The sequence below is a fragment of the Nelumbo lutea genome, chromosome 1 (genome assembly GCF_056320005.1).
Source record: "Nelumbo lutea isolate HS-2025 chromosome 1, American lotus-T2T, whole genome shotgun sequence".
NCBI lineage: Eukaryota > Viridiplantae > Streptophyta > Magnoliopsida > Proteales > Nelumbonaceae > Nelumbo > Nelumbo lutea.
In genome coordinates, this window is record NC_142684.1 from 184,383,295 (window position 1) to 184,398,152 (window position 14,858).

Below are 14,858 nucleotides of genomic sequence, written 5' to 3' on the forward strand. Positions count from 1 at the left end.
TCGGGCTCCCTGGTCAGATCCTCCGGCGTATGGTCTGGGGCTTGGGGCTCCTCATCCAGGGGCAGCTCGGTACGAGTTCGCTTGGCGACCCGCTTCCTCCTCTTCATACCTTGGAACAAACGTCCCCCACGAGTTCTCTCCGCGTCCATCACACCTGCAGAAACGAGTTCGACATCAGGAAAAACGAAAAGAACAGAGCAAGAACCGCATAGCTAGAAACCTACCTGAACTCAGGCCGGCTGCAATAAGCTTGGCCTCCGTTAAGTAGTGGTGACACTTTAAGCCTTGCCGCGCCCATTGCCGGAGGCCCTTAACCGTCTCTTTATCGAGAGTCACGCCTAAATCGGGAGCGGCCTCACCCCACCCGGTCTGAAAAGGCCATCCTTGTGCACTTCGCACGCCGAAGTAGTCCCGCTTCCACGCCGGGACCTTGTTAGGAAGATCGTGTAGAAGCTTAAAACCCTGGCGAGGAGTAAGGTAATACGCCCGTCTCCCCCCGGGAAGAGGACCCGCCTGTCTCTTGAGCATCAAGATAGAGGAGAATATCTCTAGGTCCAAGGGGAAGTTCTGCTCGCAAAAAAGGGAAACTGTCCCCACCAGGTTCCAAATAGAGTTCGGATGAAGTTGGCCAATGGTGACACCGAAGTGGTTTATGACTTCGACGAGAAGGGGATGGAAAGGAAGTTGCAACCCTGCAGCGAGCTGCTCTCGAAAAATCACGATCTCGTCGGGACCGTGTTCCCAAGGAAAGCTACCCGAAGGAATGAAATATGTGTACCCCCCAGGAAGATTGTAGGACAGAAGTATGGATTGAAGCCCCTCAGGCGTCATGGTCGAAGGACCAAACCTGTCTAGCATCCGACCTCGGTGGGAGGTAGACGCCAAACTGCCCGAAGCGACTCGGCCCACTGGCTCATAGTCCTCAAGCTCCACCTCAGGATAACTGAGGCAGTCTGGGGACACGGCTCGGTTGGTGGAACCTACGTCGGCCCTACTTGAAGAATCGTCTGAGCTATCAAAGCTAGACATTGGGGAAAAGATAGATTCAAGAAAGTACTCACTGGAAAGTTTGAAGAACAAGCCAAAGAACCGTGAAGACTGTATAACCAGCCTTGACGCGAGCTGGAAAAGACTTGGACGCGAGTTGAAAGGTTGGACGCGAACTCAGTAGACAAACCGCAGAAGTGACAAACCAACCGGGGTCCCCCACTATTTATAGCTACAGTAACCAAGAATCGACCGTGTAGACCGAAGACGATCCGATGGCCCACGTTCTTACCGACCGCACAACCCTTAAGGTCGAGACGTGATTGGCGCACGTCTTTCCGGAAAAAGCGAAACATCAACGCACGTCTTTTTGAAACCGACGTCGCTTCGACACACATCTTTTTCGAAACTGACACGCCACACGTCTCCCTGACAGTCGCCCGCGCACGTACAGCAGTGGCGCGCTTTTAAAATGACCTGCTATCACGTCCCAGCGGCGCGAATTGGTTTGAAATTTAAAACGCGCGGTCACAACCACCAGCGTTCTTGAGTAAGCACGTTTCCAGCCTTCTCGGAAACCGAAAGAACCCTAGCAAAAGCATCTCGTGCAGTGAAGGTTCGAAGGACGGGACAAATCCACCTGCTACCTCGCAAAAACTCCCCACACCATGGCAAGACCCCTGGCGCAAGGAGTGGGGGGCAATTGATGAAGGAAGATTTGGCAACGACCTCTCTATTACGTGACACATGGCAGAAACAACAGCTCGGCAAAAGGGGCCAAGCCTAGGCGGGAACAAGGGCACTAGCGGGCTGAGCTCCCTACCGGGGGTCCGAACTGACCCACCTTGTAACAGCTCGGGACACACTTCACCGAACTGACCCACCTTGTAACAGCTCGGGATACACTTCGCCGAACTGACCCACCTTGTAACAGCTCGGGACACACTTCGCCGAACTGACCCACCTTGTAACAGCTCGGGATACACCTCGCCGAACTGACCTGCCCTATAGATACCTCCGAGCTCAAGACCGCCTCGCTCAGCACTTCGCATCACTTGGCACCAAAACCAAACAAGTCGTACCACGCCTGACACTAAGGAATTTTGTGCCCAAGGGTGCCGCGCCTGACTGACTTGGGATCTGACGTTTGGCGGTAGCACCCTAAACGGCCACCTGCCACCACTACTAACACCGCCATCTCCAGTTAGATGACGGTTAGGCAGTGACAGTTATGTCTCAGCAGAAAGGACGACGACCAAATTGACAAGCACAAGGGTAATCATACTTGACCTGACAAGGGCCCCGGGACGAGTGCACGAAATGACTATAAGAGCCCCCTGCCCCCCGACAACGGAGGTATGCAAACTTTGCGCTATCTGGTATTACCTTGCTTTTGAAGGATTCTAACTTGAGCTTCGGAGCCTCTACACTGGGTTCCCCCCGAAGCTTCCCCATCTCCTCCGTTTCAGGTTCCCTGCTACCCCGTTCGGAAGCAAGGCAGCGGACAACTAAGACCGGCCGGATCGCACTCTATCACCCTTCATGCAATTTTGTTCATTGGATTTGGTTGCCTCATTTTACGGGTAAATTTTCTGTTAAAAGGAATTATCAGAAGTTGCTTCAACCTTTGATCCCCATCATAGATCCTAATTTGAAAATTTGCCTTTTTTATCTTTGGAAATTGCCTATTTCCCCTAGATATAAGCTCTTCACCTGGAGAATCCTAAACAATATGATTCCAGTCAAACAAAATCTAAACCTGGAAGATTCTCAGAAATGTTGTATATTCTGTAAAGAGCAAGAGCAATCTCTCAAAATGTGCTTTTCTCTAACCCTTGGAACGTACACTTTCAAATCCTGTTTAACAACTCTTGGGCGGCAAACTTGAAACAGCTCTACAATATTTTAAATGACAAAATCTTGTTTAGGCAGGTGTTATCTTGGTTAGCTATAACCTGGTATTATATTTGGTATGTCCGAAATGAGAAATTATTTCAAAACCATAATATCTATCCTCCTTGCCTGGCGAAGACTATTTGGAATGTATACCAGCTTTTAGGTACGGTTAAAAACCACAGACCAAACACGACCCAGTCTCCTGATAATTCAAAGTGTGTTTTGTATTTGTCTCCCAATACGGATTACATAATCTTTACAGATGCTGGGAGAATTTCAAACTCTGCTTACACTTTGCAGTCGTTATTGCCACTCGGAACTTATATTGCATCAAAATTTTAGGAGGTCGCACTTCATCAGTCAATTCTGTTTTACAGGCTGAATTGTTTGCTATGCTGCAGGCTTTTGAGGAGTTACAGCAATGGACGTTTGATAAAGTCTACATATGCTCGGATTCTCTCCAGTTGATCTGTTCCTTTAAAGAAAATCGGGATTATCCTTGGACGTGCCATTGGCTTTTTGAACACTCGAAGCAGATCTTAAACAATCTGAATTCTATTTCTTTTGTGCATGTAAATAGAAAGTATAACTTAACAGCTCATGCGGTATCCCAGGCTGCTAAAACTCATGTTCAGCCTTCTTTTGTTTACTGTAACTATATGCCAGGGATACCCAGACTAGAAGACTGTATCTCCTTATCTTTCTGCTAATATATACTTATTTACTCTCCAAAAACAAAAAAAAAAAAAAAAATCTTGAAACATTTTTTATTTTAAGAGTTTTACCCCTTTGAGACTGTACACAATTTTTGCATATATAGCTTGTAATTTAAACCATGGTTAGGACATAAATGCATGAGGCTCACAATGTTAGATTTTATCTTTTGGTTAAGGATCAAAATTCGGTAATGTATCAACTCGTATCAGCTGATAGAAATCATATCTGTTGATCACCAATACGTTAAATAAAGAGGTTTGGGTGGTTTGACCTATTTCATAAGGTAAATAGGTCAAAATACCAATACACCCTTTGCATTGTATCTAGATTAGGATTGTCAATGGGTCAGGTTAGACCCAATGGACCCAAAATGATTGGGTCAATTCTGGTTCTTGATATATTGTCTTGATTTTTATCAGTTTGGAATTGATTCCACCGAGGTCCAAACTGATTCAGACCCGACCTGACCTATATATATATATATATATATATATATATATATATATATATATATATATATATATATATATATATATATATTATTGATAATTTGTATTAAATATTATTTCATTGACAAAAACATTAAAAAATTATAAAACTTAAAAAAAGTAAGTAAGATAATTAGTATTTTATTGACAAAAATATTAAAAATAATATTTAAACAATTGATACGAGAAATTTTTGTAAGATAAGCATGACATCTAATGATTTATGCAAATTAATAATCCACCGACTCCCGTACTAGTTGTAAGGCAAGCATAATATCAAAATATTGTTCAATTGGTTTCCTACAATGGTGTATGGATAAACCACCACACTTACAACTAGTACTTAAATAAAAATAAAAGGCCTACCATTATAAGAGAGATAAGAAGAAGAGTGCAAAGTATGTTACACCCACAACATACAAGCAGCATAATATCCGACTTATGGAATTTATCATGCCTTTATGCTACGTGTTGATGATGTATCGTATAATGTCTATGTAGGGCTATTTGAGCATCATGTTCAATAAACCTGCTTTCAGCCAAAGCACTGTAGATTTTAGTGTCACCTGCTTTCAGCCAAAGCACCGTGTCGTATAAAAATGAAAGCAGTATTTTTGTCACAATGTTTCAACCAAAGCACCGTAGACTTTAGTGTCCAAAAAACCTCCTCTATGAATTATTCGTTTCAACTCACTACTTAATAATTATAACTGTATCTCTTTTCCTAAACAACTATACTTGACAACATATCCACCACTAACTCACTAAGCCCGGATGACTATACATACATTTATTTGAAAGAAAGACAAACTTTAGAGTATTTAGGGATATGGTAACATTCTTTGTTTCAAAATCTCAATCCCCATCTAAAACTTGAATTCTAGGTTCAAGCAGACTCATTGAGACCAATGCAAGAAGATTTGGCATGCGTGAAGGATTAATAGTATATTTGGAAAAGTCTTTGACAACGAGTTCCTCCCCGCATAGTTTTGCCTAGAATTTGTCCCCACTAGACATCATTTTTACTGTGGATGAAGCATATATAAGGAAAGTGCTGATGGATTTCCAGGAAAGCTACAAAAAATTATTTTGGCAGTTTCACTTGCAAATGATTGTGATGGAGGCTACACTTGCTTTGATTATTGATAGGATTTGCGTTAAGAATATCCAAAAAGACAAATATGGGAGTGGTAGAGAGAGAAAGAGAATAAGCAGAGATGATTTAAGGTTGAAAGAAACCAAAGTGCCGAGCTGCTGAAAAGAAACCAAAAGGTGAGGTTGAAATAAATCTGTCAATGCATATGAAATAAAAAAAAAAAATGGAGGATGCCATGGAGCCCCTTCAGTTAGATGAAAATGAGAAGAAATTTGGATCATCTGAAGAGGATGTTGTTCAAGATTAAAAAAGAGCACAGCAGAGGTTGGACGGCTTCGGTGAAGAGCAAAAGAAGAGGATGTTGGTCAAGATAAAAAATAGATGCAACAGGGGCCTTTCCACTAGATGATACCTCGGTGAAGAGCTTGAATGGCTTCGGTGGAGCACATCAGAGGTTCGATGGAAACCTTTGCAGAGCAAAACAGCTTCAGTGGTGGAGACTTTCAGCGGAGACAACGGTAAAGGATGTAAGGTTATAGAGAGCACGCATGAAACATATTAGCATTTTTAACCCGTGGACCTACCCCATCCACCCAAAAAAGGTATTGCTGAGAAATTAGAGTGTGAACAGGACTGGTCCACGAGATAGTGTGGACTGGTCCCGTCCACAACGAACTGAACACACTACCGAACAGCACCTAAAAACTCCATTAATAGTTGTCAATGAATCTCCTATTGTGATTGGGGCATAATTGAGTCTCTAGCTATCTTGTGGGTTTCAAAGGCAGCACAGGTTTCTACTACTATGATTGAGGTTCGTTCAGTTGGTTCCATCTTCGCTAATAGAATTTTGCCGAAGTGGTCTCTTACAATGCATCCAAAGGCATTTCTACCATTTTTTCTTAGAGAGAGGCATCAAAGTTTATCTTTAATTTAATCCATCAAAGGTTATTTGATGGATTTTATAAAGACATTGACTCGGGACCTGAGAATCATAAAGCACAAACTCTAAAATGGATAAAAAATGAATAGGAAAAGTGAGTAGAAAATCTAGATTCTGGAGCGAACAGCTTTTATTTTTAAAAATTATTCAATTTCATGTAGATTCTCAATAAAGTCATTTAGCAAGTCGGGTTGGGGGGCCTTCTGAAACGGAGTATCTTTAATTTGAAAGTAAAGCCCATGTGAATACTTTGAGAATAGCACATTGGGCCATACATAGAGAATAATGTTTTCTCCGCTTGTTCGTTATCACCTAAATTCATGCCAAGGGTTTAACGTTTAATACAGTAGCTGCAATAATACTTTCAAGCTACTTATGTTTTACGTTTTGCCTTCAAACTGTGCCTGTCCCAGCTTTAAAGTTGAGGAATTCAGATCTCCCTAAATTCGTGTCAACTTGTCAAGGGTTTAATACAGTAGCTTGCAGACTTATGTGAATTTTAAAGATGCTGCCTGTGTCACTAGGAATTCACATCTACCATCAACAAGACGCTCACAACTTGGTTCCAACATGCCACTGCATCCGCAAATTCGGAACATCTCCATGATTCATTTTGTTTATGGCAAATCTTACGTTCTACTCAGAGTATACTTGCCTTGTAAGGACCAAATCAAATGAATCTACATCACCTCCCAATATTCTACCAATATCATCTAAAATCACATATATCATGCGAGTATGGTTTTCAAAACCGAACTGGCCAGACATTCGAACCGAAAAAACTAGAAACCGGTTCCGTTTTTGTCAAAACCAGATTTTAACTAAAAATCGTTGATTTAGTCAATAAACCACTGATCCGGGCAATCAAACCGTTCGAACTGTTCAAGTATTTTAATCGTTTTTTATTTTTATAATTTTTTGTCAGAACAGGACCCGGGAATCGAACCCTAGGGTGTTGGAACGTGTCTTATTGTCAGACATCCCATGTCAAATCCGAATTCCTTTGGGACATAGAAAGCTGGACATTCACACGTATATTGCCAGCTGTTAGGTTTCAAAGGTGCAAATATCCATATTGTTTTCCTTCTACGCATTTATTTCATTTAACTTTTAACGAGCCAAAGTAAGTTGATCACGCTGACGCTATCACGCATCCACAAGCAATAGATCAAATCGTTAGCACACACTGACGCTGACGCCGAGCGGTAATAGGATCTGCTCCTCACAAACTGCACCCCGCACCAACCTCACAGGACATATCAGTCGTGCACCTTGAACACCTCCTACTTACGAATTTTTAATTCATGAGAGATGTTCCAGATGCACGGCTGATACGTTCTGTAAGGTCTGTGTAAGGCGTGCCTTGTAAGGAACAAATCCGACGAACAAGTACTTGACATGGGGATTGGTGCTTTCACGGATATTTTAGTCATTTGATTCAATGAGTCAACTCGTTGTCAGATTAGACCCGCAAATCTCTCTCCCAAGTCCCAAGTCACACCGAAACCGAACCCATCGCTGCCTTACTGTCGGAGATGGGCAACTGCAACGGCTTACCGTCCAACGGCGATCAACTCCAACCAGGCGGAGCAGCAAACTTGCATGCGCCACCCCCAACCAACAACGTCATTAACGTGCGCCCCGATGATAAACCTACGCCGCCTCCTTCCATCCTGCACCAAGGCCCACAGCAACCTCCGTCCTTCGTTCATCGTCCACTCTCAGGCACCGGCCGCGTCCTCGGCCGTCCGATGGAAGATGTACGGTCCACGTACATTTTCGGGCGCGAGATCGGCCGTGGTCAGTTCGGTGTCACCTACTTGGTCACACATAAGGAAACTAAACAGCAATACGCCTGTAAATCCATCGCCACTCGTAAGCTCGTCAATCGTGATGACATCGAGGACGTCCGCAGGGAGGTTCAGATCATGCACCACCTCACGGGGCATCGTAACATAGTGGAGCTGAAAGGGGCGTATGAGGACCGTCAGTCAGTGAATTTGGTGATGGAGCTATGTGAAGGTGGTGAGCTGTTCGATAGAATCATTGCCAAGGGTCATTACTCTGAACGAGCGGCTGCGGCGTTGTGTCGTCAGATCGTGACCGTGGTTCATAATTGCCACTCCATGGGGGTGATGCACCGGGATCTTAAACCTGAAAATTTTCTGTTTCTGAGTAAGGAGGAGGATTCCCCTTTGAAGGCCACAGATTTTGGGCTATCCGTTTTCTTTAAACCTGGTAATTTCTCCCCTTCTTTTCTCTCTATCGTAAGATCCACTTTTAGACTGCCTCTACGCATCCCCTCTCATGTTTTATGGATTTTATTGTAGCATTAAATTGCATATGTTTTATGCAAAACCCTGTTAAGATAATAATTAAAGCTACGGAGGTAAATGATGGTAGAGAGCAGAAGTGCTATTAAGCCTGGTTGAGAAAACCTACGGAAATATTATAGGACTTTATTCATTTATGTTCTTGACTCGTCTTATGAAAATAATGACGGAGTCGTTTCGATCTCGTAGCTCAATTAGCTGCTTGACTCGACTGATTATGGGATTTATACATATTATGGTACTCATATAACCTAATGTTTTACTATAATATTGAATTAGTGTAGCGACTTATAAAAAACGTAGCTAACTTGTCTGGTTGTCTTAATTCATCAATGCTTGGCATAAGTATTGAGCAAGTTTCCCTGCATGTTAAACAATATTTGGGATTATATCCCAATTGGACCTGCTAAGCCACTAAGGTGGTATCTGAAAACTGCTGAAATAGACGCTGAAAGTGGAATGCAGAAAAGATTCCAAATTTAGAAGTACCTTTTCAGCCTTCTAGTAACCTTCCACCTTGCTGAATGCTTAAGTACAATTGCACTCCTAGATTTAAGTTTTGGCGTTCAGCATCTATTTCAGTTGCTTTCAAAATACTACCTGAATGTACTATGCTAACCACTTTTCTATCAAAAGACTATAAAAGATTTGTCATCATACCTTTGATTTTTTTGTCAATGGGGCCACTTCAATTGACAAACCTTGGATCTAAGAATAGTTGATGCAGTAGCATCATTTAGAACCACCGAAGGTAATCCATATTCATGATTCAAAATGAGTCTTTAATGAAAGCAAGATAATGCTTTCCTGTTTCTTATAATGCTACTTACATGCATCTAGTTTCTTGTATATGCTGATCACTTAATTTCTGTTCTTTTAGTTTATTTCACGAATTGTTAGAGATGCCAAATGAAAATAGTGACACTTCATTCCATTTTAACTTTACATTCTTCATATGCTATGTCCACAAATGAATTTCAAGCATCCCAAGTTAACTATTAAGACATTTCATCTCGGGCTTAAAATATTATAAGCTATTATGATCCTTCCGGATGTTATGGAAAACCACTACTTTTTCTTTGCATGATTATTAGTGTTTCTAGTAGTTGCTTATTCTAAAAAATAAAAAATAAAAAAAGAAACTCATGATGCATTTCTAACCATTGCCATTTTTTTTACAATGTTTATGCGGTCCGCAGGGGAAGTATTCAGAGATCTTGTTGGAAGTGCATATTATGTAGCTCCAGAAGTGTTGCGACGAAACTATGGGGCTGAGGCTGATATTTGGAGTGCTGGAGTGATACTCTACATTCTTCTTAGTGGTGTCCCGCCTTTTTGGGGAGGTACCTACTCCATTCGTATTAATGAGGGAAAACATCCGTCATTTTCTGTTGATCCCATGCTTGCATCCTTGTGATTATTTGCAATCTCTTTGGTCTAAACCTTGTATTCCTTTTATTTTGTCTGGGGCGTGGAGCAAAAAAAATAGAATATTTAGAGGATCCATACTGGAACTATGGATTTAGAGCTCAGTTGTAAGAGAGGTCAATAATTAGGGTGGTTAGAAGTGTCCATTTAGGTTGGGCTATGTCCTTCACTTATCATGCCATGGCATGGGCCAACAAGTGAACGGCCACATGTACACTGAAAATAGGTTTGGTTAAGGATGATGAGTCTCTGGTCCTTTTATTCCTAAGTTTCAAATGCTAAATATCACCTAATTCTGAGTCAGGTGTTCTGATATTGTTTTTGATGACTTTTATTTTTTTATTGCAGAGAATGAGCAAGGTATTTTTGATGCTATTCTTCGAGGTCATATTGATTTCATGTCTGATCCTTGGCCTTCTATATCCAGTAGTGCTAAAGATCTTGTGAAGAAGATGCTAAAGCATGATCCAAAAGAGCGACTTTCTGCAGTGGAAGTTCTAAGTAAGTTTTAAGTCTTCAAAATCTGAAAGGATAAGCCAAATGTGTGTATTGGTTCAACTGTGGCCATGAGATGTCCAACATGCATACAATTCCCTGATAGCATATCTGTTATATAAATATTAATCTTTCTCAAATTACTATTACATTCATCATATAGTTAGAGGGAAGAAGCTGCCCTGTGGCACATGGAATGTCACACATGTGCTGATGGGTTGTGACCCACCATTAGATGGATCCCTGCTTAAAGTGATCTCTGAGGCAAAAGTTGGTGCGAGTTCGTGATCATAGCCATGTTATTTTTCACTTTCTTGTGGGTCATCTAAAAATGAATTGTCAAGAGGTGTCTCATTTTGAGGTTTCTAAAGCTAATACTCTAGTCCCTTGTTTTGGATTGGGAACTCATGTACTTTGGATTTGGTAAGGGCACAATATTCTTATCCAAGTGCAAGTAAGAAGGTTTGATAGGGGTTTATTCCATATAAAGGTCTCTTGATTGGATAGTTACAATAATCAAATCAGATAAGCTTTGGTTGTGTTCCCATTTTGACTCAACCTAAGTACCACATAGGTGATTTGACCTTAATGGATTTCGTTGGGCTGATTTAACTTCAGATGGTCATGCCACACTTTGAATTGGGTTAAGTGCATGGGGGTGTTGAGGAAAACGCCAAAAAGATGTTTCTTATATTTGGGGGTGTTTACATTCAGCTGTCCTATGTGACACCTACATGTTTGAATCTATAATAAAAAACTGTGCAGTTTGTTCTCATGTCATGATTTAAGTTCAAATAATGTAAGTCTCCTGGTTGGTCTCATTTTAAGTCTTAGTTTCACCTATATTTCACATGCACCATCTATTTGGGATGAGGGGTGGTTCTCCAAGTTTCTCCTTGAAGGTAATGTAATATGCATGTGCATACACACACACACACTAATACATTTCTTTATTTGAATTTAGTCTTATTGTTATTATTTTTGCATCTTTAAAATAAATATTAGCATATGCCTGTGAATATTCTGAAAATAATTCCTCTTTTATGTATTTTGGTTTTCTGAAAACGAGAAGCATAAAGTTTGACTGCCAGAAATTAAATGCAGGCCACCCATGGATCAGAGAAGATGGAGATGCATCTGACAAGCCAATTGATATTGCAGTTTTAACCAGAATGAAGCAGTTCAGGGCAATGAACAAACTCAAAAAAGTAGCTCTGAAGGTGATAGTAGATCCTTTTTATGCCTTTTCTGTTCAAAAGGACCTGGAACCTTCTATGAGCTTTTTCTTTGTGCCCCTCCTTCCTTTTTCTCTTCCAGGTTATTGCAGAAAATCTTTCTGAAGAGGAGATCATGGGGTTGAAAGAGATGTTCAAATCCATGGACACAGATAACAGTGGAACAATCACTTTTGAGGAATTGAAAGCGGGTCTTCCAAAACTTGGTAGCAAGCTTTCTGAGTCTGAAGTTAGACAGTTGATGGAGGCGGTAGGATCTCTTCAGTCTTTCCTTTTCAATTTATCTGGTGCTTCTGGCAGATGCTTGTCCTGTTTCTAGAACAACATAGAGAGAATATCATGTTAGACTTGAGGTCTAAAACCTAGCCTAAACCCTACTACCCAAATGAAAAGGTCAAACGATTTTATCTATTGATCTGACTATATGATAAGTTTGGTGGACTATAGCTGCAGAACTGCATTTGGACTCTGTTTTTGGTTGGTTGAATAAGCTCTTCTTTTGAAGTAGGTATTGCATTAGGAATATGTCATACTCTATTAAAGATGAATCACATTCAGAAGTTAGCCATGTAATATACAACGTAGATAGAAAAACTTAGTACATAACATGAGGGTTGTACATAGGCAGACAAATACACAAGAAATAGCAATATTTCAAGACGAAAGGACCTATGTAAAAAATTGGTCACTAGATCTCCCTGACACCATGAGTTTAAGAACTTTATACTTCATTTGAAGTTGTTTAGATGCTTTCTGATTGTGGCTCTTCCAGATATATCTATCCATATAGGACTGCATGTACAATTTGATTATTTGGTATGGTTAACAAAGTATTCTTGGCTCTTTCTCAGGCTGATGTGGATGGAAATGGAATCATTGACTATATTGAGTTTATAACAGCTACAATGCACATGAATAGAATGGAGAAGGAAGAGCATCTATATAAAGCCTTTGAGTATTTTGACAAAGACAAGAGCGGGTTCAGTTCTTTTCTCAAAACATTTATGTTTCTTCACTTTGTTATTATTACAGTGTTACATAAGTGTTTGTTAAATCATTTCTGGTGTTATTAGTGTTGTTTGTTTCTTGCCTATGCATGCATTTTTTATTTCTATTTTATTTATTGTCCTTTTAGGTACATTACAATGGAGGAATTGGAACAAGCCCTCACGAAGTACAATATGGGAGACATGAAAACCATAAAGGAAATAATTGCAGAAGTTGACACAGATCATGTATGGTTTGTTTACTTCAAATGTGTTTATTATTTTCAAATATATGTTAATGACCACGCATTCAGTATGCGGAAGCTATATAGGTACATGTTTTGTTTTAGATTCACTTTCCAAACATAAATTTTGAAAATATTAAAAGTAAAGAATTTACCAAAATAATAAAATTTTTAAATTAACTATCTTAATCTCCTATAATAAACTCTGATAAATCTCAGTGTACGAACATGTCTCCTCATAAAAACCCTCTCTCTTCGATAAAATCTCATAAAAACCCTCATAATAAAGTCTGATAAATCTCAATCTCCTATTAAAATCTATCATTACTCTTCTCTAATAAAACTCATTCTTAATTCTCCCCCCCCCTCCCTCTCTCTCTTCGATAGTCAATGTTTGTAACATCTCCCCTCCCCCCATTAAATCCACCAACCCTAGGGCAACCTTGAACATAGACCTTGGCTTGGAACCAAACTGATGTCAAAATCTTAATTTTCCAACCCAAACCTAATCAAAATTCTATATAACCTCATGCATTTGCATGGGTTTTCTTGCTAGTTATATAGTAAAGATGAATTAGCTCTCTGACTTCAACTAGGAAACATGATTATAGAGCTAGAGTGAGACCTACAGCACTCCAATATTTTGAATTAAATTTTATTTTTATCCCTTTTTCTGCATGGAGAGGCTTGCTTTGTGTTGGAAGGGAGTCTTTCTTGTCTGAGGGTTTTGCTTTAATATAAAAAGGTGATTTCCATGTGATAAAAAACCCAGCTGGGGAAAGAATAGGATGCTGATCTTTCTGAGGAGGTTGCAGTCTGAAAACCATAGGAACTATCAAATGCACAAATTACTATCTATTTACTATTTAGGCTAGTATTGCTGGTTAAATCACCATTGGTTTTGCTAGTTCGCGTGTAAAGAAAGTCCCAAAATTAATGGAAAAGTTGTGGAATAACATGCAAGAAAAAGCACTTGTTGGACAAATTATTCATGAGATGACAAGAAATAAGTTCTGCAACCATTTCTTTTAATATGTAAATCTCGCTTGTATTAGCTGGGTTTAATGGTGTTTAGATCTCTGTTATCTACTTCAGCCATGATATACACAAGTCAGAAATAACCCGAAAAGGTCTAATGGATGCCTTATCATTTAATAGTTCTAATTTGGTGATATTGTACTTTATTTATATTATCTCCTTTTCCCTCTTATGTTGCAGGATGGAAAGATTAACTATGACGAGTTTGTAGCCATGATGAAGAAAGGTAATCCCGAGTTGGTTACTAACAGACGCCGCAAATAAGTTAAAGTTTGGGTAGAAATTTTGCTAAGCTCACGTCAGTTGGCCTACATATTGTGTTTAAATTATTATGGCCACATGTTTTGCTGTATGATTTGTGGTTCCCTGCAGTCCAGTCCCTTTTGAAAGTTAGAGACCAGTCTTCTACATATCCATAGGATGGATTTATCCTTTTGTTTGGTGGTGAGGACAGGGAGAATTCAATGCCAGACTGGAAGATTTGAGTAAAATTCTAGCAAGGTAATGATCCCATACCTCATAACTGATAAAAAATGATCCCATACCTCATGAATTTTTGCTGTCTTCAACCGTGGGGCTGGTATAAGAAAACCAAAAAAGGGTTGTACAGTCCAATTTTATGATCCTTTTAAACTGTGCTAGAATTCATCCATGTATTTTGTACAATTACTGTTACTTTCTTTTGGTATAATCATTGTTTGTTGTTTCCTGGTTTCTTGTACTGGAAGTTGTCATATTTGTGTATGGGTGGTTCTACATGGCATGGCTAGAGCAGCAAATTGGAAACCCCACCGCATGCTTATTTCTTGTCCACGCCCCATTTTGCAGCAATCTCACTGATGGAGATCGAAGACAATCCAAGATTGTCAAACTCCATTTCTGAGGAGCAGCATACGTTAAATCTCAATAGCAGCTGAGTTCTAAAACAATGAACATGACATTGATAGAACAGAGCATAATGGCAGAAAAAA

At 40.1% G+C, this 14,858-nt stretch overlaps 1 protein-coding gene across 1 annotated transcript; it reads left to right on the forward strand.

Moving 5' to 3' along the window:
• Window positions 1-7,438: 7,438 nt before the first annotated feature.
• Window positions 7,439-14,608, forward strand: LOC148879733 (calcium-dependent protein kinase 1-like). The gene is made up of 8 exons (XM_088961386.1): window positions 7,439-8,365; window positions 9,660-9,803; window positions 10,237-10,389; window positions 11,488-11,603; window positions 11,701-11,868; window positions 12,470-12,597; window positions 12,754-12,853; window positions 14,068-14,608. The coding sequence occupies exons 1-8, from the start codon at window positions 7,663-7,665 to the stop codon at window positions 14,149-14,151; spliced, it is 1,596 nt and encodes a 531-aa protein (XP_088817512.1). The 5' UTR covers window positions 7,439-7,662; the 3' UTR covers window positions 14,152-14,608.
• The last annotated feature ends 250 nt before the right edge of the window (window positions 14,609-14,858 follow it).

Coding starts and splice junctions, on each gene's coding strand:
- LOC148879733 (XM_088961386.1), top strand. CDS start 7,663: ATGGGCAACTGCAACGGCTTACCGTCCAACGGCGATCAACTCCAACCA. Junction 10,390..11,487: donor TTCTGCAGTGGAAGTTCTAA/GTAAGTTTTAAG, acceptor AATTAAATGCAG/GCCACCCATGGATCAGAGAA. Junction 12,598..12,753: donor TTTGACAAAGACAAGAGCGG/GTTCAGTTCTTT, acceptor TTGTCCTTTTAG/GTACATTACAATGGAGGAAT.